This window comes from Mobula hypostoma, chromosome 15 (assembly GCF_963921235.1).
Source record: "Mobula hypostoma chromosome 15, sMobHyp1.1, whole genome shotgun sequence".
In the NCBI taxonomy this organism is placed as follows: Eukaryota; Metazoa; Chordata; class Chondrichthyes; order Myliobatiformes; family Myliobatidae; genus Mobula; species Mobula hypostoma.
This window is the reverse complement of record NC_086111.1, coordinates 2,235,650-2,261,896: the sequence shown is the minus strand read 5'-3', so window position 1 is coordinate 2,261,896 and position 26,247 is coordinate 2,235,650. Positions and strand designations below refer to the sequence as shown.

Below are 26,247 nucleotides of genomic sequence, written 5' to 3'. Positions count from 1 at the left end.
TGGTAAGTAAATTTTATTGTTAATATGATCAATAAAACTTTGTAGAATATCTCCAGCTTTGCACAGATGATGGGAGTGACTTATAAATATAGGTATTAATTCAACGTAGCAAATTTTGAAAAGATTTAATGAGGTAATCAGGAATATAGAATGCTGTCATTTCAGGGTCTAGTACAGCAAGCATGTACAGATCATGAACATTACAAATTTATTGGGCTGTCTGCCCCCAAAATAGGGCATTTATGGTCATTGCTGCTGGCAAATAATAATATCTTGGATTGGAAGATTGGCACGCTGACTCACCATCCTGACAATTTTCTCCCCGTTTGCCAGTTCCTTGCTGTCCAGTTGAACTCGAGAGCCCAGAACCTCCAGTCTTGCATGAACAGGTGTTCTCTGTGACATATGAGCTAGGTGCTACTTCCTGGATTAACATTATTCTTCTAATGCTTCATTTTTGAATGCAATACATTGGTTCCTAATCCACTTTACATTGCTGTTCATGGGATGATCTTGGTGTGATTTGTTTTTTTTTTGATATCACAGAAAGAGATCCTTAATATGTTACCAAACACAGTAGTGACCACCACACCGTAACAAATAAAGACACCCCGATTTAAGAACCGTGGGTAAAACAAAAGGACAATATCTTTTTTTCTAATAAAGAGATTAATAACTAACTTAATAATGATCAGTGGTCTATATTTTTGCATTGCATTTGAAATTCCCAGAGCATTTCAGAATGTTTGTTTTGCTTTGTCCATTGGGTGACAGTAATACTTGAAGATGTTTGAGGCAAACAGAAAAATAATTTTGGTCAAAAAGAACCTATAGTTCTTGAACTGTTTCACACGCTTGCTTGCTCTCTCAGTTCTGTTTTTAATATAACCTTAAAACTGCATTATCAGTATGTGCAGTATCATTTGTTTTCAGCACTATGAAATGGTTAGCAGGCTGACTGACTGCTGAACTCTGTTGTAAGTTCAGTTTGTTGTAAGTTCAGAACGACATGCTATCACTGAGAAAGTTGCCCAGCTGACCTTTAGATGAACTAACTAGTAAAGCAGTGTGTCAAGTGACTAGCTTGGTGAATTTTAAATACTGTTTACAAAATAAATCTGGAGTAAAATAAGTACTGTATCTCTTGTTATGACAGCGAAGCTACAGGATAATGGTGAAAGCCCACTTAGCTCATTGAGGCAGATTTTTTGTTTAAATTTGGTAGCATACTCTGCCATTTTACAGAGCCTGGTCTGAGTGAGGCTGTCAACACAGAGTCCTGTTCTTGACTCTCATCTGCCATTGGATACGGCAAAGCAAAAGCTGGTCCAAAGAGGTCCTCATTGCTGCCTTTGGGGGTGGACAATAAATCAAAGGCTTGCCAGTGATGCCGATATCCTGAGGAAATAAAATAAAATTTAATTAAAAATCTTAGCTTCATCCTCTGAGTTGAGTGAAGAAAGAGCCCACAGAGACGGGATGTTGGAAGCATTCGGTAGGTCAGGCCGTATCAGTGGGGAGAGAAACTGTGAACATTTCAAGGTAAAGATCCATCATCAGAAATGGAAAGGTGAAAAGGCAAATGTGATTTAAGTTGCAAAGGCAGGAAGATGGAGAAAGCCTGTTATGATGTGCAGACCAAAGTTGTCAAGTTAAAACAATTACTTTACACAAGGTCGGATTAAGCTAGTCCAGGGCCTGTAGCATATGTCATAAAAGGGCTCTAAATTTAAAAAATGCACATATGTATTAAAACATAAATTATTTACTTGCATAGTAAAGTAATTCAACTTTTTAATTTGCTATACAGCCAGATAATACGACAAATGTCTGTCACTTCAGTAATAGTATTACTTACATGTAGGTATCAATTTCAGATGTCAAAAGTAACAGAACTACAATTTAAAAGTTACATTTTCTAGATTTAGCATGAGCAAATTTGATGATACTGAAAATGTCTATTTCACGCAGAAGTTCATGTTCAATGCTCATTAGAGTGAGATTGTTCAATCTGTTTTGACCCATGGTGCTCCTTAGTTCATTTTTAATCCTTTTCAGTTTTGAAAATGAGCGTTCTCCACTGCAGATGATAACCATGAGTGACAAATAGATGCGCAAGTCATTTTCTACATTTGGAAAACATGACTCCAAAGAATTGTCAGTTATCAAACAGTACAACTGTAACTCTACAAGGTTTTGTTTGGCGCCAATATGAGAAGCAAGATCAGTTTTCAACAGTTCAGTAAACTGCACAAATTCTTCATCAAGACTTTCTTCCAGATCTTCCGGATATGATTTAATAAGATTTGATGACCTCTTTACGATCTCTTCAGGTGTAAACGACTGTAGCTGATGAAGGAATCCAAAAACACCATTCACCTTTAGATAAGCTTTCTGCCTTTTTGACAGGGCAGAAAGCAAGCTGTCAACAATGGCAAGGAATGTTCGGCTTTTAAACTTCTGAGAAGGCGTTTGAGATTCAACAAGTGGATCAAGAGTGCTGAAACCACTGAAATCATCATACACACGATTTTGCTTGTGTTTTCTTCGAGTTTGCTGTTGATAATTTTCACACTTAGATCCTTGGCTTTTTGCTCAATGTCTGAAAAAGTAGACCACGTAGCTTGAATATATCCATGCAAGGATTCATAGAGTGCACAAGCTGTGTTCAGGTCTTGGCCAGAAGTTTGCAAAGAAGCACTGGTCATTTGAAAACGCAGTAATACTTGATCCCACGATATGACCATTATTCCTGTTTCCAACTTCATCATGGTTGAAAGTCGTCCACGAGCCTGTTGTTGACACTCTGCCTTCTGATCACTGTTATTTGAAATGTCATCCAAGACTTGTTTTATTGCAGAAAAACTGTGTAAAACTGTGCTTTTATTCCATCTGCATGAGCTGACCACCTGGTATCTGACATTCTTTTCACAATGGGCAAATGAGCACCACCATCAGATAATGCAGCAGAAAGGAGATCCCACCGATAAGCAGAAGCAGAAAAAAATGTGTACAGGCTTTCTACAAATTAAAAGAAAATTAATTCTTCTTGAATTCAGCAGCACATTTTCCAACCAAATTTAGTAAATGTGCAAAACATGGAATGTAATCCGCAACTCATTCAGCTCTTTAATTTGTGCTTGTAAGCCACTATACTTGCCACTCATATTGCTGGCATTATCATAACTTTGACCACAGCAGTCTTTTATATCAATGTCATTTTCCTTTAAAAAGTCAAATAAACTTTGAGCGAGCTGTTCAGCACTATGACCTTCCATATCCAAAAACTTCACAAATCTTTCAGCTGGTCCAGACGGCAAAACATAGCACACAAAGTCAGCTGGTCCACATTAGATATATCTGGAGTAGAATCCAATGAAACAGAATAATGCTTGTATTCTTCACTTCACCGATAATGTGATCCAGTGTGCTGGATCCAGTCAGATTGATGAATTCCTCACATGTTGTTTTAGATAGGTATGATTTATGTTCCCTTCCCTTCCCTTCCCCTTAAATGTTCAGACAGAAGAGGGTCAAACTTGGCCAGTAATTCTAACAACCCCAAGTAATTTCCATTATGAGGAGAGCCAACAGTTTCATCACTACAGTACCACGAAATGAAAGGCCTTGTTCTGCTAAAAACTTTACAACTTCAATTATTCGCTCTAGAAGTGCGCGCCAATACTTTTGTTCAGTCTCCATTTCTTTCACAAGGTGGGAATCGACACGTTTAGCTTTGTTTCTGCGCATTGATAGTGAAATTAAAGCTTGTCTATGTGAGGAACTTTCTTCATGTCGACGTAATAGATTGCTTGCATTTTTCCAGTCATTAAACTCCTCTTCACTAAACTTTAATGAACATCCTAAAGTCATAACCTTGCATGGGAAACAGAATAGGCTTCCTTTGCTTTCTGAATAGCATAAAGAATTTCTTGCATGTTGCTTGTTTGTAGGTTTATGGACATATGTAAAATAAGACTTCTGACAGTGCCTAAGTTTCTTTTCATTGTCATACAATCGCATGGATGAAGAGAAGTCACTCTCAGCATGTTGACATTCATCACTTCCCTCGGCTATCCAATATTCATGACCACAATCATCTAGATTGTTTGGCCATTCACCAATATCATTAGAGTACTTGTTCTTTTCACTTGTTCTTTTGCATTCAATGGATGCTGGCTGTTGCTGTATCATATAACAAATTTATGTGACGGTTGTGGCTATGAGCGTGTGTGGATCACATGCACTCAACAACCAACTAGGAATAGTGTTCTGAAAATCACGTGTTTAGTTGCTTATTGAAACTCATTTCAATTGGGAAACACAGGTTGAAATTTACAGTCTAATCCGATCTTGTATGTTCCTGAGCTGGTTCGGACTACCTAAAATCAGGAAAAAAATGAGGAATCATGAACTGGGTCACATAAAACTGTTGAGCCGCACATCCCTTGTCGCAGGCTCACCGTGGCGATCACCCTCCAGCGGCTTGGGAACGTGGGAGATAGCACAAAGGTCACCACGACACAGCAAGGAGCCAACACACGCCTACACATACATACCATGCAACATGCAGCTCCCCTGACATGGAAACAACAGCGTTGCCAGATCGTTGTGAGAACACAGTGAGATGCCGATTTCACCAGGCTACAGCTTGCAAGCATTTAGTGCGGGGCAGGGCCCTCGAAAATGCGGGCCCGTAGCATATACTACTTTTGCTAATAGGTTAATCCGGCCCTGACTTTACGATGCATCTAATCAAAAGATGAAATGCTGTTGTTGAACTTGTGTTGGGCATCATTGGAGCAACGTAGAAGGTCAGAGACAGTGGTCAGAAGGTAGTGGAATGGAGAGTTAAAGTGATGGATGACTGGAAGCTTGTGGTTATCCAGGTGGACAGAAATGTAATGTTCTGCAAGGATTTGATTTCTCTGACTGCAGCACAGCAACTGGAGGTCCAAGCTCAGGACCAACATGTCATCTTCTGACAAAGCATGTTGCATCTCCTGGGAATTAATGTTCAGTTTAATAATTTTAGATAACTCCTCCCTTCCATAGATATGGCTTGGTCTTTATTTCATTTTTTAAAATTATTTTGCTCCAACTGACAGTTTTTAGAATGGATGTTGCCTTTGACAACCTTAGTCTACACCCTTTCACAGACATATCCTGTGCATTCTCCAACTTGCTGTCTCTGCAGCTTACAACATTGGTGTCTTTTGCTTTTCCAATTCTCTTGAGGGGTACCTAACTCAGGACATTGACTCTGTTTTTCTTCGCCCACTGATGCTTCCTGACTCACAGGGCATTTACTACTTTATGGTTTTCGACATCCAGCATCTACATTTTTATTGCCATGAAGAAATTACATGTGTTTAAATGGATTTTTTTAAAGCTAAAAATGTTTGAATGCTCTAATTATTTTACTTCACCTATATTTGAAATTTGCCAATGGGAAATTTAAAGGAATGCTATTTAAGTCGGTTACTTTATTTAGACTGTTATGTGTGACTCTTCAGAATATGACACTTCTAAGATCAGTATAAGGTTTTTAGTATTTTTGCAATTAAATTTGTTTTTCTTTCTCTTTAGAACTTATTCCCCCTGGAATCTGCCACATTCTCAATCCAGCAAATATTTATTCAAACAATGAGGTTAAGTTGGGGAACATTGAAATCTATGGATTTGATTATGATTATACTCTTGCACAGTACTCCAATTCTGTGCATACAATGATCTTTGACACTGCACGTGAAATCCTCATTGATGAATACAAGGTATGTTATCCATTGATAGGTTCTCATGAGTCCTGATGAAGGGTCTCGGCCTGAAGCATCGACTGTACTCTTTTCCATAGATGCTGCCTGGCCTGCTGAGTTCCTCCAGCATTTTGTGTGTGTTAGCTGAAATATTAACTGCTTTTCTCTCTACAGATGCTGGCTGATCTGAGTTCTTATGGGATTTTGCATTTTTATTTGTTGCTTTTTGGAAGTATTTCAAGCTTAATTGTCAATTACATTGGAATCCACAAAATGAAATGTATACTGTTGGTAGGTCATGGAATTTAAAGAAACTCTACATTTTCATCTCATGCCAAAAGGTGTCCTTGCAGTTGGAAGGTGTTATCTTCAATAGTTCAACTTATTCTTATTAAATAATATTTTTCTTAGCTATGAGATTATTTTTTGAAGTATTAATTGGCAATGGAGTGACACTGATTTCTACAAGATTTTGTTTGGTGAAATTATTGCCAGTTAATTGGAGTGTGGATTATTTCTAATTATTTACTGTATGTAATTAATATAGAAAGTAATAACTCTAAGACTCTTGCAAGACATGATGAATTTGTAGATTTCTATACCCTCTGTATAGATTTGTGAAAGCTAGATAATCTAGAGGAGGTTAGATACATTTTTCATAAGGTTGAGGAATTGAGTACCATGGGGAAAATGGCACAGAAGGGTTAAAACCTGTGACATATCAACCACGATCATGCTGAGTGGAGAGCCAGGCTTGAGTACTAACTGGTCTACTGCTCCTGTGTTCCTGAGATATTTGGCAAACAACATCTGAAATACAAGTAACCTCGAGGCTATTCTGTTACATATCATGGCCTCAATGTCACTTTCCTCTCTCTCCCCATGCCCAATAAATTCCTTGTAGCTTCAATGGCTGTTAGTCTGTGCCTTGAGTGGTTATTGATTTCCCCTCCACAGTTCTCTGGAGTGAAGGATTCCAAATGTTCACTCATTTCCTGAGAGAAGGATTGGACAACTCCTTAAACTGAAACTATTATCTGGTTCTAGATTTCCCCACTAAAGGAAACATTGTTTTGGTAGAAGTGCAGCAAATTCCTCCCTAAACTTGTGTTTCAATAAGACTGCTTCTCATTCTTTTAAATTCCATTGAATATAGACCTATGCAATTCAACCTTTTCTCAGAGTGCTCTGCCTCGAAAGCAAATGTGTTCTTCATTAAATGTGGAGATGAGAACTGTCTGCACTACTCCAGGTGCTGTCAATACTATCCTAATTGTAGTTTATGTAACCCTTTCAGTAAAGCTTAATATTCCATTGGAGTTCCAAAATACCTACATGATAACTTTTGTTCCATAGCTTTTGAAATCCCAGATCCCCTTGCACTACTATGTATGAATAATTTTGCTTTGTTATTTTTCCCTCCAGATAGGTAGATACTTTATTGGTTCCAAAGGAAATTACAGTGCCTCAGTAGCATTACAAGTGCACTGATTTACAAATATTAGAAGAGAAGTAAAAATAAAGAAATAAGTTACCTTAAAAATAAGATGTAAAAGATTTACAAATTCAGTCTGATAAGATGGTAGTGCAAGAATAATGATAATATTATACAGTAATGGGTGCACATTCACACCGTCCAGATAAGAATTGATGGTAGTTTTGCGCAGGGTGTGGTAAACAGAGCTTAAACAGCTCTGATAAACAGAGGTTAATAACAGTCTAACAGGAGGGGGGTCATCACTTCCCTGGTTTTAGGTTGACTCATTATAAAGCCTAAAGGCCGAGGGTAAGAATGACCTCACAGCGCTCTTTGGAGCAGTGCCAGTTGTCTCAGTCAATTACTAAAACTGCTCTTCTGTTCAGCCAAGGTGGCATGCAGAGGGTGAGAAATGTTGTCCAAAATTGCCAGGATTTTCTGTGGCGTCCTTTGTTCTACCACAGCCTCCAGTGTGTCCAGTTTGACTCCTATAACAAAGCCAGCCTTTCTGATCAGTTTATTCAGCCTGTTGACATCACCTGTATTGATGCCATTGCCCCAGCACACCACCGTATAGAAAATTATACCGGCGACAACAGACTGATAGAACATGTGAAGGCGATACTCCAAAGGTCCTCAATCTCCTCAGGAAGTAGAGGTGACTCTGGCCCTTCTTGTACACAGCCTCTGTGCTGGTGCTCAACTCAAGTCCGTCATCCAGGTGCACCCCCAGGGACTTGTAGGTCCTCACCACATCCATGTCCTCACCATCAATAGTAACAGGGAGCAGTGCAGGTTTAGTCTTTATCATCACCTCCTTTGTCTTACTGACCACATTTTCCTATCTTGTACTCCATCTGCCAACTTCTTGCCCATTCAGCTAGCCTTTCTATACCCTCCTCCAACTTGTTAGCCCATACGTTTTTTTTTAAAGTATTGAACCAGTAATCAACAGCATAGAAACAGGTGCAGAAGGTGACCTTGAGAGCTGTGGACAGAAAATGCTGGTGGTGTTTGATTAGAATATAGTGAATGATGTTGCAAGGAGATGGAATGGGCTAAGATCTTTGAAGGGTCCTTTAGGTGGAAATTTTGAGACTGCAGATATATGTAGATTAGTGATGGCATTTCTGAAGTCTCTGATTTGAAGAATGATATCAGATAAACCAGCCCAGAAGGAGAGCTTGTGTACGTGATTAGCTGATATATCAGTCATTCAATATGTGCACCTCAGGATTTTGCCGGCTTCATTGGGCAACTACGTGCTAATGTAACAATCTCCATTGTACAGCATGGAACTGACTTGTACACAGGATCAAGGCCTGCTTTTGGATGGAAGAACGGTGGGATGTTTCTGGTGATCTTTATGCTTCATTACTCAGAGAGGGAGGGACCAGCTGGATTTACTCTTTCCTCCCCCTCAGTCTCTTGTAGTTTGTTATGTATTTTTATATTTTGTGTTTGTTCACAAGATATAAATGTTATGGACAGTGCCTGCCATTTTATTGTTCATCCTAAATTGCCTCTGAACTGAAAAGTCCACCACATGGGGAGGGCAGCGAGTTGCATCCCACCTGGCCAGATATATCTTATTCCTTGAAGGACCTTTGTTCCTATAAATAAATATTCTACAGATACAGTCTAAATTGCCACCTGAAGAGTTCCACAAAGATTCTAATGACCACTGTTGAGTTCCAGGACCTGAGGGAAGAACAAGAAAGATTAGTCCTTTGTACGCCACCAATGCAAAAATAAACACATCCTAGAGATAAGATTACACCTGCAACTTTGGTATTTTTAAGCTGCTAGTGGACATGCACTATATTTCTGATACCTTCTCAGCTCCAGCTGAGAGACAAGTAAACAGGAAATCCTATCTTTGGGTGCTGTCTCTGTGACACTATGTATTCTCTAGGATTACATGCATTTCCCATGGAAGCTCCAGTTTCCCCTGACATCCCAAAGACATACTGATAGGTTAATTACCAATTGAAAGTTAATCCTAGTGTAGGTGAGATGCAAATGAGTCAAAGAATGGAAGGGTGAATAAGAGGAATAAGAATGAAGTGGGTAGCTGAGGCCTATGGAATGGGTAGCTGGGGCCTAGGGAATGGGTGGCTGGGACCTAGGGAATGGGTGGCTGGGACCTAGGGAATGGGTGGCTTGGGCCTAGGGAAAGGGTAGATGGGGCCTAGGGAATGGGTGGCTGGGGCCTAGGGAATGGGTGGCTGGGGCTTAGGGAAATAAGGGGATGAATGAGGTTGCTGGCCTGGCAGCTGACAAGAGCTAAATGGCTATTTTTTAATGTGGTAGTAAATAAGCAGTTTTTGATCCTACATTTTTGTTTCTTTTTCTCAATCACATCTAGATGATGATATATTGGTATGTACATCAGGGTGTAATTAGATACTTTGCATGGATTTCATAGAGTAAACTGTATACACGGGTCTCTGTGCAATAAATCTGTTCCACGGGATTAATGGACATGGTGAATTCTTTGAATGTGTCACTCTTGACAGAAGCTAATTGATTGGGCGTAATTAATACAGTTCATTCACTGACAAGCAAAAGAAATCATTAATTATTGCACTAGGAAAGGAGCCAAAAATTGCCGCTGTAATGGTCAGTAATCTCCTGGAATTGTTTTCTATCTGTTAAATGGTGGACAAAGGAAATTAATTTAACATTTGGATGTTAAAGCAATTTCAAGGCTTTGTCCTTGTTTGGGTAAAGTTTATGCTTGAAAATGCATGCAGAATCACTTCTTTAAAGAAAGATGCCGTGTTAGTTATAATGTTTAGCTGAAGTGGTGCAATGCTGACCGTCAAACTTTTCTGTAGTAATGGGAGTTCTGACACTCTTTCCAAAGACCCAAAACAGGGTCAGAGGGTACACAGATACTGGCTGCATTTGATTAGATACCAGTATAGTAGGGTCCGAACACAAAACAAGTAAAAGGTAATAACTTACAAGGCGTATAGTAAGTAAGAGTTCCACTTCATTTGATGAAGTTTAATTAATACGATTAGACAAGTTTCAATACGAAAGCTCAAAGAATTTCAAATTTTATTGCTTAAAACAGTTTATTCTGCATTTCTCCCTTTCCGTTCTGCTCCATTTCATGTGTATGGTTCTGCCAGCTCTTCTTCTGTTCCCGGGCATGTAAAGACCAGAAGCCTGTATTGTGTGTCCTCTTTCAACAATGCGCAGCTGGCAAAAGTTTTATACTTTTTTTTCCCTCTTAAGTGTTTATTTTCATCTTCAATTATCTCTTGTAGTATCCAGAAGGGATCAAAGAGTATGAATACCAACCAAACTTTGCCATCAGAGGCCTCCATTATGATGTGCGCAAGGTAACAGTTCAATAAGGAATCAGTCTTCATTAACAAGTGTGTAGTAAATAAATCTGCCCAGCCAAACTTCAGTGTTATCTATCATCACACACCCTCTTAGCAGAACATGCATGTTATTCCATGAAGCCACAGTACATTAATGAATGTATACATGTGAATTTTGCAGTTTCCGCCAATGTTGGAAATCCAGAGGAACACGTGCAAAATGCTGGAGGAACTCAGCAGATTAGGCAGTGTTATGTCTTCCCTGAAGTGGATTGTTATTTTATTTCTAATTACTAGTTCTTACTGCTTACTTGAGGGACCCAACTGATGTTGATTGCTTATTATCACATTGTTAAGTAATTGGCTTTCATCAGGGTGGCCATTTTATAACGTTTGTGAAGTTCAGTCAGTTAGAGGCAACTTGTTGGAAGTCAAGGGCGATTTAAGCAGTATTTGAATCTGCCTTTTGTTACTGCAAGTTCCAGGGGGAGAAGTACTGTATTCTTAGATGGACTCTTGGCATACTGTAATTGCCTTCAAGTACAGCTACACCAGGACGGGAGTTATCTATCTGTCTAGCTCGAGAGACGGGGAAAACCCCTGAGTGAGGGTAGTATACGTAGTATCTGTGGAGAGGATGAAACAGTCGACTTTTCAGGCCAGGGCCCTTCATCTGGCTGAAGGGTCTTGGCCTGAAATATTCTTCTTTTATAGATGCTGCTTGATCTGCTGAGTTCCTCCAGCATTTTGTGTGTGAATTTTTACCTGTAAGTTAGCCAAGCTTTGAAGCTGGGTAAGCTTTGGTATCCATTAATGTTAACTTAGTTAAAATCTTGTTCTGTCTCTGTTTTCAGCTTTATTTTCTTCCTTTTAGTTCATTTTAATGTCTCCACGGCTCTTGTGGTGCCTGATGAATTTCCTTTTATTCAATGTTTAATTTACCTGCTTTTTTATTCTCCCAATTTTTGTTTCTCACCTGCTTTTTTGTCTTCCATATCTATCTTTCATTTCCCCTTTTTTACATGTGTTCCTTTCTCTTTCCACTAGGTTTTATTCATTTGACTTTAAAATGTTAACTAGTTTCTTCTATGGCATCATTTGTATCTTTTCCATGGGAGGTATATGTGGCTGGGAATGACTTCATTCCACCTGCCTTATTCACTGTACAGTTCTGCATGCTGTGTTTTGTGTTGCAGAGATGGTCCATCTACTGTGACACTTTTCCTTTTTCTGAGATATAATGGGACAGTTTGGTTAAGCATTACAGCCTTACAATAACCACATATACTTTGCAACACAATGCTCACTCAGCTGTGCTATACTGTATGAAAACAAACTACCTAGGTAATACAGATTGGTCTCAAGTATTACAATGTTTACATTTGCTAGATAAGTTCAGCATCATTAGTTGTTCCCATAGGTGGCTTCGTCACCCCCTCATTTAGTGAGAAATGTTATGATCCATGATTCTGTTACATGCATATCTTGTCTAGGGGCCAGAATGGCGAGGTTAATTAATGGTGTTAACTGAATCATCTTCATGTGTGGTCTACTGTCTTTTTGCAAGGCAGGTCAATTGCAAATCCACATGAAAAATATGCCACTTGAATGGATACTTATCCATTATCATTGGTCAATGTTCCATTGATACATCCTTACTATAGAATCTAAGTCTTGAAATTTTCTAACATTGTATTACCATTAACTTCTTATACCAGTTACAGACTATTAATAAATACTGGTCTTGCCAATGACAATCCTGTCCTAGAAACAGATGTGCTACTATTTCCTTGTGTGGATAAATTCCAAACACTGCGTCAGTGCTTATTGCTCAGTGATGGCAGACTATGCGTGGATACCAAATAAAGTGTCTCAAGTCAATCAGGTGTATGTGAAATGCAGCTCTATTGACTTGTGTAATTGCCCTCGACTGATGGGAATAAAAATATATTTTAACTGACGTATCAGATTTGTGTGAACTTCTACCTAAGCCAAACTGTGAAATGGGTTATTACAGGGCAGTAATTTTGCTCTGAATTTTTTTTTAAAGTCCAGTATATAAATTTGCACTTTGTTTTTGATAGGGAGTTCTAATGAAGATTGATGCTTTCCACTATGCCCAGTTAGGAACGGCATATAGGTATGTAATCTATGGTGCTGTACAATATTTTATGTGAAATGGGAATTAGACCATAAGACTATAAGACATAGGAACAGAATTAGGCTATTCGAACCATTCAGTTCGCCCTGCCATTCAATCATGGCTGATTTATTATTCCTCTCACCCTTTTAAAACTTAAATCATAAGTTAATATTCACTTTCTGCATTGCTGCAGTTTCAGAATTAGTTCTTGAGTAATGTTGTTAGCACAGTCGTTTATTACCCATCTTGAGAAGCAGATGGTGGTCATGTAGAATGTTTGTTGATAGAACTCTTGTAGTCATCTGATATCCTAATGCTTTCCATTCATGTAGGACGCATGTTCTGTCAATAATATATACTTAATATGTACATGTTTACAGGGGACTCAATCCAGTACCAGATGATGAAGTGTTACACATGTATGAAGGAACCCAGCATGTTCCTCTACATCAAATGAGTGACTTCTATGGCAAGGTAACCTTTCTTTTCAGTATTTATTTATATAATGATAAATACTCAAAGTGTTGTAAATTGCAAATACAGCGATAAGGGGAAGCTTTTTGAGTTTGAGATATGCATTTAAAAGGTCAATGAGGAATGGAAGGGGAGAAGGCTAGAACTGTTCATTGGTGAGCAGGATGAGAAACTTAGATGATCTGCCAATTTGATCAAGTTGAGAGTGATGTGAGTTGGAGGTCTAGGAGCAGGCTGACTGTTCTTAAGATTCTGGCAAAGACAGGCAGAATTCGATTTGTTTTCATTGATAAGTTGTGGTTGCAGCTCTTATCCAAGGGAAATCATTGTCAGAGTAACACAGGCTACTCTGGTGATGATGGCTGGTTGTTCCCTTGTGAAGATCTGGAGGGAAGAAAAGTTCCTCCGGAGCGACAGCACGATCATTGTCGACTGTCGAGGCCAGGTCTGGATCTGCAGACTATGGCACAGTAGGGACACGAGAACAGCTGAGGTGCGGACGCCTGGGTAGTAGGATCCTTCCTGTGTCTCCTCTTCTCTTCAGCAGATGCTCTTATGAATTCTTCAAAATTCTTGGCTGCTCCATGGATCAGCGTTCTCCAGCGGTCTGTCACAAGTCAGCTGCTGACACTCATGGACCTCAATATTTGCCTGAGAGAGCTGCTGCTTAAGTTGGTCTTAGTACCTCTTGCATGGAGCACCACAATCTCTCTTGCCCTGAGAGAGTTCTCTGTAGAGTACCTGGAGTTGTCCATGCGAGACACATGGCCTGGCCAGCGGAGTTGCCTGAGCAGCAAAGTGGCTTCAATGCTTGGAAGTTGAGCCTCGTCCAGGACCTCGTTGTTGGAGACACGATCCTGCCAGCTGATACTCTTGATGGAGCGGAGGCAGTACTGATGCAATTGAATTTGCTTGTGGTGCAAGACCCAGGCTTCGGAGTCGTATAGCAGTGTTGTGACAATGGCACCACTGTACACGTGGATTTTTGTGGACAAATGCAGCTGGTGGCTCTTCCACACACATTGCTGGAGGCTGTTCTGGCTGTGGTGAGTCGATTGTCAACGTCCTTTACTACGGTAGCATCAAAGCTGACGCTGCCCAGGTAGGTGAGCCTCTCCACCGTGGTGAGAGGGTGGGCATTAATGGTGATATGAGGTGCATTTATAAACACCAGGAGGGGCTGTCTGATGGAGGATCATTGTTTTCTTCAGACAGTCTGTTAACCCAAAAGCTCTTGCAGCCTTGGCAAACAGAGTGACTGCGGCCTGTCGTGCGTCCTCTGTGTGCGTGAGAAGAGCACACTCGTCCGCTTATGGGAGCTCGAGAATGGGCCCTTGTATGGCTTTTGTTCAGGCGAGAGCACGGCAGAGGTTGAAGATATTTCCGTCGGTGTGGAACCGAATGCAGATGCTCTCCAAGGTGGTCTCTCTCACTTCTCATGGCATCATGCTGAAAAAGATGGCAAAGAGCATTGGTGCTGAAACACAGCCTTGTTTCACACCGGTACTGATGGGGAACGGGTCAGACGGGTTGCTGTTGTGTTTAACCCGACCGCTTTGGCCTTCATGGAGCTGTTGCAGAATGGTGAGGAATTTCAGGGGACAGCTGAACTTCGAAAGAATCTTCCAGAGACTATTGCGGCTGACTGCATCAAAGGCCTCGGTCAGGTCAATGAATGTTGCATACAGTCCCATGTTCTGTTCACAACACTTCTGTATCTGGCGCAGGACAAAGATCATGTCGGATGTGCGCCTGTTCAGTCGGAATCTGCACTGACTCTCTGTAAGGTTGCATTCGGCAATGTTAGAGATGATTCTGTCCGAGAGAATTCTGCTGAGAGTCTTCCTGGCGGTGGACAGTAGGTAATGCCTCTGTAGTTGAAGTAGTCTGATTTCTCCCCTTTCTTCTTGTGCAGGGAGACAATTTCAGCCTCGCGTAGGTCATTTGGGATTGAACCTTTCTTCCAGCAGCTCACTCGGGAGAATGTCTCCACCCATTCTGTGTGCTTCCACTGGGATCCCATCCGTGCTTGAGGCCTTATGGCATTCCAGCTTGGAAATTGCAGCTGTAATTTTGTCCAGAGCTGGCCGGACATCATGCTGGGGCAGCATTTCAGAGGATGCTTCTTGTACTTGATAATTATCCCCAAAAAGGCTCTTGTAGTGCCCTGTCCATCGCCTCATGATGGTTTCCTTGTTTGTCAGCAGGCTGGAGCAGTCAGATGAGCATAGAGGGGCTTGAATCTGACGGGTTGGATCGTACACTACACACAGTGATTCATGGAAGGCTCGAGTATTGCCAGGGTCTGTGTAGTGCTGTGTTCATTCTGCTAGGGCAGTCCGCCGTAGAGAAGGCTCAGGTGCTGCATGCAACTCTATTCTGCCTTGGCCGCTCGGTCATCAGGTCTAGACAGCATCACTTGATGGGAGACGTGTTTTTTCCGGAGCACATTCTGGATTTCAACATTGTTTTCATCAAACCAGTCAGTCCTTGTTTCTTCTTAAGGAGTACCCAACTACCTCGACAGCCCCATATTGGATAGCAGTCTTCATGTGCTCCCATGTCGGAGTCTGTGCTTGGGGTGCCCTTGCTGTCCAGTTTCTCCCTTAGCTCGATCTAGAATACATCTCAGAGGCCAAAGACCATGGGTTGTGCCCTTTTCCTTGTTGTTGGCTTGACAGCCGACTTTTGACTTTTTTGACTTTTGCCCTGATGGGTGAGTCCTGGGCTGGACGTCCTGCTCACTTAAGGAAGGTGAAGCGTCTCCCATATCCTCTCCTTTCCAAGTACAGTGTTGGCTGCAGAACCACTGTTTGGCTTGCCATGCAGGAAGTCTCTCACATATGGCCTTCCTACGCTGTTGTGTCCATAGCAATGCCTTCGGGTGGTGCCCCTGTTCTTGCTGATTCTGCTATATCATGGTGTGACTGAGGGTCCAGTGGTATAATTGGGTGGGTAGCCTGGGCTTATCGGCCTTGGTTGGCAGCCGGCTTAGTAGGAGGACGACTGCGATTCCAAGCCCAAGTAGATGGGACTCGTTAGCCTTGCTGGGCAGTCTGTCTAAGAGAAAGAAAATCTGATACTCAACCTACAGCCACCTGGTTGCCACAGTCATCACAGCTCACTGTGCCATTGTGGAACAACCTCTGGCCTAAAGAGTGGAATCGGTCGGCGCACGCCAAACCTCACTATAAACCTACACAGCGCAGGCAGGAAGAAAAGTCCTACAGCGATGGAGATGGGGCGAAACAACAGGTCGCAGTCTCAATTCTGCATGAAGGCAGCTCAGACCCATGGGTTGTCTGTCTGTCGACCTGAGGCAGCAGCCCTCTGACTGACCGAGCTGCCTCTTCAGGGATAGCACTGCTCGTTCCGGATGGAGACAGACCTAGAAAAGGTGGTCCACAAAAAGCTTGCCTCACCACCACCCGTTTGGCTCTCGGTGACCAACTGGCATCTCACTCAAGCAGTAAGAAAAAGGAAAATAAATCAAAGAAATCTACCATCTCAATGTACGGACAATGCAGGACTCTACAGAGGTGACCGACTCCAAAGACGCTCAGCGCTCGTGGCACCAGAACTAGCTCGTCTGGACATTGACCCTGCTGCTCTAAGTGAAGTACGTTTTGTAGGTCAACAATCTTTGATAGAGCATGGTGCAGCCTGCACTCTCTTCTGGTCAGGCAGAAACAGCAATGAGGGCAGGCTCTCAGGGATAGGCTTCATGGACAAATACACCATCGTCAATAAACTTCAAAGCCTACCGGTCGGGCAATCACACTGACCTTTGCCCCTGAGGCTCCAGCTGCAAGACAACCGATTTGTCACCCTTGTGAATGTCTATGCCTCCACACTGCAAGCAGACCCTGCTGTCAAAGAGGAGTTCTAGGGGAGCTGAAATCCCTCCTATTGGAAACAGAGAAGGCAGACAAGATCATCGTCCTAGGCAACTTCAGTGCCAGAGTGGGTAGAGATGTCGAGGTCTGGCCAGGATTCTTAGCTCATCATGGTGTCGGAAACAGTAACTGCGTGGTTACTTCTGGAGCTCTGCACAGAATTAGGCCTGGGGATAACAAATATACAGTTTCAACAGAAAGTCAGGTTCGAGACAACCTGGAGACATCCCCATTTGAAACATTGACACCCCTTAGACTATCCTGCTGCACCAAAAGGATATATCAGATGTTCTACACAGCAGGGTCATGTTGAGCGCAGACTGTTATACAGATTACAGACCGGTCAGGACGGACTACTCTATAGCAAGCTAAAATGTATTTTGAATTTTTGTTTTAATTCTATATGATTAATTTTTAAACAATATCTAGACTAATTTGGAACAAAAATGGGAAAAAAAATTAGCTGACTAATATACTGCATTAAATGATTATTAGCATAGAGACTGCGCTGATGCAATGAAGAGATATACTCTTAGGGCAGCCGGGGAATCCAATTTGATCAGTTAACTTGCTATTCAACTAAAAAGCAGCTAACCTTTTTTCCCATACGTCTTGTGTTTGATGCTTAAAGCAATTTTTAATTTTGGAGAGATGGAGCAATTTGTTTCAGTGTTTTATTTACAAAAAAATTGCTGTATTTTCATCAGTCTATTCCAAATGGAATCTCAGGAAGGAATAAGACTTGATATGATCAGTGAATGACTTAGTTAACTACCTTTTAACTCAGAAACCATTTGAAGGGCTACAGACTTTTGTCCCCATTCTGAGATACTGTATTTCTGCAGACTATTTATAGGACAAGCCTACAAATATTTGAATATGCTTGAGATATAGCTTTTATGTGTTAACTACAATCAGCTACTTATTTTTTCTTTCAAAGATACTTGTTCCTTCCCCTTTCTTAATAAGATTAACTGATTGTGCCTGACTCGGGCCGTTGCAGTCTACACAGCAGTCTCTGGCTGAGACTTTTGCGGCAGGGAGAGGGGATTTTGCACTACACTGTCACTACTTTGAATAGTTCATTGCATTTCCCCTGGCTGTATGTGTGCACTCAGTGGCCACTTTACTAGGTACACCTGTACACCTGCTCATTAAAGTATTATCTAATCAGCCAATCAACTGGCAGCAAGTCAGTGCATAAAAGCATGCAGACATGGTCAAGAGGTTCAGCTGTTGTTCAGACCAAATTTGATCTAAGTGACTTTGACTGTGATGCCAAATGGGGTGCTTAAATATCTTCTGGGATTTTCACACACAACAGTCTCTAGAGTTTACAGAGAATGGTGCAAAAAGCAAAAAAAAAATCCAGTAAGTGGCATTCTGCGGGCAAATATGCCTTTTTAATGAGAGAGGTCAGAGGAAAATGGTCCATCTGGTTCAAGCTGACAGGAAGACAGGAGTAACTCAAATAATCACATGGTGGTGTGCAGAAATTCATCTCTGAATGCACAACACATCAAACCTTGAAGTGGCTAGACAACAGCAGCAGAAGGCCCCGAACATAACCTCAGTGGCTATGTTATTAGATATGTTTAAAAATCCAATGAGGACTTTTAAATGTACAGTATTTCATCAAATAAGCATAAATTTGGCATAATGGTTGTGATAAATCTACTGGATTATTGTGAACACATTGGGTAGTAATCACATGCAATGGTTTTGAGATCTTAAGCAGTTTGAAATTGTTTAGGGGAAAAATGTCTTTTAGCTGAATAATTGTATGTTAATTGCAGTGATTTACTACATACATGATTGTTTATCACCTTTGGCAATCACCCAGGATCAATAATGACCCACTTCAACTCCTGAAACATATGCTCTCCTTAAACATTTCACCTATAAAGAGGGAATAGAGGGGGTTGTGCCACATGCAGGCAGATTGGTGTCACTGTTGGTGCAGATACGGTGGGCTGAAGGACATTATCTTCTCCTGTACTGTCCTATTGTCTGGTTTTGCAGGTCCTGAGATGGCTACTGTGGGAACTACAGATTTGTCCACTAGGCCATTTCTGCACTGAAAGAGCTCGTAATGAAGTGCCTGTATAGGATTCAGGGGTCTGACATACAGACACTGTAACCTAACAAAGCTGTGTGTAGCTAAGGTCTCAATACTGAGGAAATTGATCTGTGAGTAGACACCAATTTTGATTCAGTTCTTCCAATGAATTGGAAGAATTTGTGGAGATGGTGTCAGTGATATTTTTCCAGTGCCTGCTGTAGGCAGTTTGGGACTCAAAAGCATAAAGACAGCAGGGTCACTGCTGCACAGAAGGCTATAAATTTTACACCAGCTCTGGGGCCCTGATCTTCTTCCATCAACACAAGGCTATGTTAGAGCACTAAATGTAGTGGTAACTTTTATCATCAATGTCTGTCTTTGCTTAAGAAGTGGTTCCTAAGATTGTGAGAAGAAGGAAATGAAGAGGGCAAAGAGATGGCATGAGGTTGCTCCAGCAGACAAGGTAAAGAAAAATCCAAGGGCTACTACAGATATACTGTATTGCGAGCAGAATGATAGCAAGGGACAACATTGGTCCCCTTAAAGATCAGAGTTGTCATCTATGCACAGAGCCAAAAGAAATGGGGGAGATTTTAAATGAATTTTTTTCATCTCTATCTGTTTGGGAGATGGACACAGACTTAGACGTGAGGCAAAACAGTAGGGAAGCCATGGACTGAATACAGTTTACAGAAGAGGAGGTGTTTGAATAAGTTAGGACTTTAGTCCTTAGAACATTGAAGAATGAGAGGAAATTTGATAGAGGTATACAAAATTATGAGGGGTATAGATAGGGTAAATACAGTACAAGCAGGCTTTTTTGGCTGAGGTTGGGTTAGATCAGAACTAGAGGTCATGGGTTTAAGGGTGAAAGGTGAAATGTTTAAGGAGAGCATAAGGGGGAACATTTCTACTCAGAGGGTGGTCAGAGTGTGGAACGAGCTGCCAGAGCAAATGGTGGATTTGGGTTCAATTTCAACATTTGAGAGAAATTTAGATAGGTACATTGATGGGAGGGGCATGGGGTGGGGTGCTAAGGTTGGTATTTTGACTGCATCATTAAAGGTTTGAAGCTTGTCCTCAGACAATACAAATGTAAGCATCATCTGCACGATGCAGCTGGCCAAGATTCTGGTTACCTCGGTTTGGAGTTTAGGTGGAATAACTAACAATTAGATCCAAAGATAAACTCTTTGGAACTAGAGTTCAGCTAAAAGTGAAATGCAAGATTGTGACTAGAGAATTTGAGAATAACAGTGAAATTACATCTCTCTGTTACTTTTGTTGTTGGTATCATGGCTTTAGGATCAATGGTACAGAAACTGACATGATTTAGTGTAAAGATAATGCATTTGGGCTTTTTGGGAGAACAGAATTATGAATTAAAACCTGTGGCAGTGCCATTGTCTTTTTTTTATGAGCCTTGTTTGATGCTTAATTCATCTCAATAGCCCGGTGAGCCAGCAATTTAATGCTGGCCTCACAGGTGACACCAATGTCCTGGGAATGAAATTGTAAACTTATTGATGTGTAAAGGGCATGAGAGTACAGGTCATGGCCCAACTAAAGTAAACAAATCTTTGTTGATAAACCTGGTAGTGGATTGTGCTCCTGAAACCAGGCCGGACATAGCCAACAGCAGCTTGGACTGTACTGGACTGTTTAAGCTTTGTGTAAACAAAAAAAAAAATTCTAATGTCTTTCAACAAAATATATTGGAACAACAATTCTGTTTCTTTTTATTAGTAATTGCAATATGTTTACACATCAGTTTTAAATATAGTACTTTGTGTCTCTTCTGCAAGGTGAGATACTGATACCATATATTGACACTGAGTGAATTAGTAGTGACTGTATTTCTGTAATCTTAAGTGATAGGCCAGCAAAAGTCCTAAATGAATTAAGAGGTTTTTACGAGAGGAGTCTGATGTTTAAAGAGGAAGTTTCTTCATATAAAGTTCTAAAAGCAAGTGAATTCCAGATGTCTGATAGATACTACTACATAGAAACATAGAAAACCTACAGCACAATACAGGCCCTTCGGCCCACAAAGTTGTGCCAAATTTGGCCCTACCTTAGAAATTACTAGGCTTACCTATAGCTCTCTATTTTTCTAAGCTCCATGTACCTATTCAAAAGTCTCTTAAAAGATCCTATCGTATCTGCCTCCACCACCGTTGCTGGTTGCCCATTCCATGCACTCACCACTCTCTGAGTAAAAAAACTTACCCCTGACATCTCCTCTGTACCTACTCCCCAGCACCCTAAACCTGTGTCCTCTTGTGGCAACCATTTCAGCCCTGGGAAAAAGCCTCTGACTATCCACACGATCAATGCCTCTCATCATCTTATACACCTCTATCAGGTCACCTCTCATCCTCTGTCGCTCCAAGGAGAAAAGGCCGAGTACACTCAGTCTATTCTCATAAGGCATGCTCTCTAATCCAGGCAACATCCTTGTAAATCTCCTCTGCACCCTTTCTATGACTTCCACATCATTCCTGTAGTGAGGCAACAGAACTGAGCACAGTACTCCAAGTGGGGTCTGACCAGGGTCCTATATAGCTGCAACGTTACCTCTCGGCTCCTAAATTCAATTCCAAGATTGATGAAGACCAATACACCGTACGCGTTCTTAACCACAGAGTCAACCTGCGCAGCTGCTTTGAGCGTTCTGTGGACTCGGATCGCAAGATCCCTTTGATCCTCCACACTGCCAAGAATCTTACCATCAATACTATATTCTGCCATCATATTTGACCTACCAAAATGAACCACCTCACACTTATCTGTGTTGAATTCCATCTGCCACTTCTCAGCCCAGTTTTGCATCCTATCAATGTCCCGCTGTAACCTCAGACAGCCCTCTACACTATCCACAACACCCCCAACCTTTGTGTCATCAGCAAACTTACTAACCCATCCATCCACTTCCTCATCCAGGTCATTTATAAAAATCACAAAGGGTAAGGGTCCCAGAACAGATCCCTGAGGCACACCACTGGTGACCGACCTCCATGCAGAATATTATTGGTGCTTAGATTCCCAGATGTCAAGTTCATTAATGCAGCAAATTTTGAGTGGCTTAGTTGATTCATGGTAGTGGGTAGTGGCTCCATATGTCACTACTACAGGGTGGGATGACCCTGCCTTACATGAGTCCCGGGCTCAGCTGGCTCTGGCTGACAGTACCCGGTATGGGCCCTTATCCAGGGTTACGGATCCCACTGCCTTGTGGGTATCTTCGGGAGAAGAGAAGGCTAAGGAGTAAACCCTACACAGATCCGGAGTGGAGCCCCTAAGGCGGTTGGATGACGTATCATGTCACCTCCCGGCAGCTCCTGCAGCCAAGCTGATGCCAAATGTACTGCTTCACATTCCTTTGGACCACATCCGCAAGGCCGAGAGGGATCTTGATGTCTGGGCAGCCCAGGATCTCCATATTCATCGCCCAGGTCTGCGCCCCGGAAAACGGGGCGCATCCATTGTCTACTTAGACAGACGAAGCCATGAGTTGATTCCAAATGCTTCCCAAAAGCTACATTATAGTTTAGCAGTGATTTCTATTGTTCATTCAGTAATTGCAGTTGGATTTCAGTTCAAATAAAGATAACCTAACCCAAAGTGAACTAGTTACAATCAATCAATTTTACTATGACATCATTTGAAAAGAAAACTTACTGGGTCTTGAGGACCATTGGTTATTAGAAAAGTTAAATGGACGTGGACTTTATTCACAGGAATGTGGGAGAATGAGGAAAGATCTTTTAGAGGTATACAAAATTAAGGAGTAAAGAAGGGGTGAATGCTTGGAGGCTTTTACTGTTCAGATTAGTTTAGACTAGACCTAGAGGTCAGAGGTATAGGGTGAAAGGTGAAATATTTAAGTGGAATCTGAGGGGGATCATCTTCAATCAGAGGATGATGCAAGTGTGGATCAGGCTGCCAGTGGAAGTGGTAGATGTGGATTCAAATGTAACCCTAAACTAGATCCATTTTAAAAGACTAAGGATATGCATTCCATGCTTCAACCCGGGCATCTAGTTTACTTACAGAGGCTGCAACTCATCTCTGGCAGGTCCCTTTAAGGATCACATTAAGGTAGCAGCAAGTTTGGAGCAGTGAGAAGTTGTAACTGTGAAACTCTAAGGCCTTAGTCAAGCTATTCCTGCTCAACAGATAGTTTTTAAAACTCCCCTCTAAGCAGAAGATTGTGATGTAAGGGATTTTCTGGGGAATTGTTACGTCATGATTATATTTATGTATTTGCATTTTGTTTTAATATTTTAGGGCCCTTCAATGAAACAGTTCATGGATATTTTCTCTCTGCCTGAAATGACACTTCTGTCATGTGTCAATGACTATTTTATTAATCACAACATTGAATATGACCCTGTTCATCTCTTCAGAGACGTAAGTGTAAGTATAAAAATTTACTCCACATGTGCACTTAAACCATGCTGAAACATTTTAGACTTGTTGCTATTTTAACCGTTTGAGCCAATAGTACAATTTTTTTCAAGTTGTTTTGTTCGTAGCTGCTGTCAATAAAATGGGTTGATTGACGCCATTTTGTTCTCTTTCGGATTGCGTATCCTTTTTCTTTATTGCAGCATTACTAATTTGTGGCTTGAATCATACATATAATTGGGTTCAGGTTTTTTCATCATGATAGCCAGTAAAATACAAAGGGCTGGAAATAGTTGCTCTTCAACATGGTAACAACAGACCAAAGGTTGTGGTTCCATGCATTGTATTGTTGAGCACTAATAGAATTGGGCAAATGGTGCAGAATCACTTCATTCACAAGATGTGGGACTTGTTCATAGAGTTAAAATTGGATGGATGGAGAAAAGTCATTAAGAACAACAGCTGCATATCTTCTTTGATTATTGGCAAACTGGATCCACTCATTTTAAAATATCCTCAAATATCCCTAGCTTGCAGCAAGCTATCCACGTGAAATCTCATGGTTTTATTCAATTACACCTGTAGTTATTGAGTAAGCATACTTAATACAGATGTTTCATCTTAAGGAAGAAGTTTAATGTAAAATTTCATAACCATCTCCCCAAGGCAAGCTGACCTCTCCCAGAATGCACTGCAGGAAGAAGTGACATCCTATTCACCAGAACTTGGACGTCCAGTTTGTTCCTCAACAGTATATCCTCACGTTCTCTTGTTTTACCTGAGTTCTCAGGGTCAATATACAGCGGGTGGGCACTGATATCCATAAATAACCAGCTGGGTAGCCCAATTGCAGATAGTCTAGATGTATACCGTGGGCTCACTGTAGGTGTGGTAGGGCTGTTTGCTGTGCAGTTGCACCAGGTTCTTTACAAGTCATTGGGTGAAGCTGAATATCAAAAACTGTTTGGCATTGAGAGTCCTTGATGATAAGCAGTGATGCTAGCCAGTCCATTATCAACTAAACAAACAAGAGAAAATCTGCAGCTGCTGGAAATACAAGCATCCCACGCCAAATGCTGGAGGAACTCAGCAGGCCAGGCAGCATCTATGGAAAAGAGTGCAGTCAGTGTTTTGGGCTGAGACCCTTTGGCAGGACTGGAGTGAAAAAAAAGATGAGGAGTAGATCTATTCCTTGGCTTTTTTTCTCCAGTCCTGCTGGAAGGGGTTTGGCCTGAAATGTCGACTGTGCTTTTTTCCATACATACGGCCTGGCCTGCTGAGTTCCTCCAGCACTTTATGTGCATTATCAGCTTAAAACTGTTTGACAACCAGTTTAGCTCCGGATTACTGTATTTTCAAAATTAATATCGGCACTATAGCAATAGCTCCAGAGCATTAATAAAAAGAGTTGGAGGTAATCAAAATTCATGCCCTTCTAAATAGCTGTTTGCATTGTGTGTGAGTAATTCCCTGGGGAAAACTCTAACATTAGGAATGAGAGGTTACTGGGTGAACCAAATTGGTAAAGGTGCTGAGGAAGAGGATTTCTTGGAATGTATGCGGGATGGTTTTTTGAACCAACATGTCGAGGAACCAACTAGAAAGCAGGCTATTCTGGACTGGGTTTTGAGCAATGAGGAAGGGTTAATTAGCAATCTTGTCGTGAGAGGCCCCTTGGGTAAGAGTGACCATAATATGGTGGAATTCTTCATTAAGATGGAGAGTGACATAGTTAATTCAGAAACAAAGGTTCTGAACTTAAAGAGGGGTAACTTTGAAGGTATGAGACGTGAATTAGCTAAGATAGACTGGCAAATGACACTTAAAGGATTGACGGTGGATATGCAATGGCAAGCATTTAAAGGTTGCATGGATGAACTACAACAATTGTTCATCCCAGTTTGGCAAAAGAATAAATCAAGGAAGGTAGTGCACCCGTGGCTGACAAGAGAAATTAGGGATAGTATCAATTCCAAAGAAGAAGCATACAAATTAGCCAGAGAAAGTGGCTCACCTGAGGACTGGGAGAAATTCAGAGTTCAGCAGAGGAGGACAAAGGGCTTAATTAGGAAGGGGAAAAAAGATTATGAGAGAAAACTGGCAGGGAACATAAAAACGGGCTGTAAAAGCTTTTATAGATATGTAAAAAGGAAAAGACTGGTAAAGACAAATGTAGGTCCCCTGCAGACAGAAACAGGTGAATTGATTATGGGGAGCAAGGACATGGCAGACCAATTGAATAATTACTTTGGTTCTGTCTTCACTAAGGAGGACATAAATAATCTTCCAGAAATAGTAAGGGACAGAGGGTCCAGTGAGATGGAGGAACTGAGCGAAATACATGTTAGTAGGGAAGTGGTGTTAGGTAAATTGAAGGGATTAAAGGCAGATAAATCCCCAGGGCCAGATGGTCTGCATCCTAGAGTGCTTAAGGAATAGCCCAAGAAATAGTGGATGCATTAGTGATAATTTTTCAAAACTCGTTAGATTCTGGACTAGTTGGAGGGAGAGAGAAACTGGGGAATTATAGACCGGTTAGCCTAACGTCGGTGGTGGGGAAACTGCTGGAGTCAGTTATCAAGGATGTGATAACAGCACATTTGGAAAGCGGGGAAATGATCGGACAAAGTCAGCATGGATTTGTGAAAGGAAAATCATGTCTGACGAATCTCATAGAATTTTTTGAGGATG

General features: G+C 41.3%; 1 protein-coding gene across 4 annotated transcripts in view; it reads left to right on the top strand.

Annotated features, from left to right (window-relative positions):
- LOC134356636 (5'-nucleotidase domain-containing protein 2-like) overlaps positions 1–26,247 on the top strand; it is a 97,835-nt gene that overhangs the window by 22,481 nt on the left and 49,107 nt on the right. For 2 of the 4 annotated variants that reach the window (XM_063067597.1, XM_063067594.1), the window contains 5 exons: positions 5,590–5,774; positions 10,512–10,586; positions 12,656–12,711; positions 13,095–13,188; positions 23,437–23,565. In XM_063067597.1, the coding sequence (XP_062923667.1) occupies positions 5,590–5,774; positions 10,512–10,586; positions 12,656–12,711; positions 13,095–13,188; positions 23,437–23,565 (539 nt within the window). The remainder of the gene's footprint in view (positions 1–5,589; positions 5,775–10,511; positions 10,587–12,655; positions 12,712–13,094; positions 13,189–23,436; positions 23,566–26,247) is intronic. The other 2 variants (XM_063067595.1, XM_063067596.1) reach the window with 2 other exon arrangements.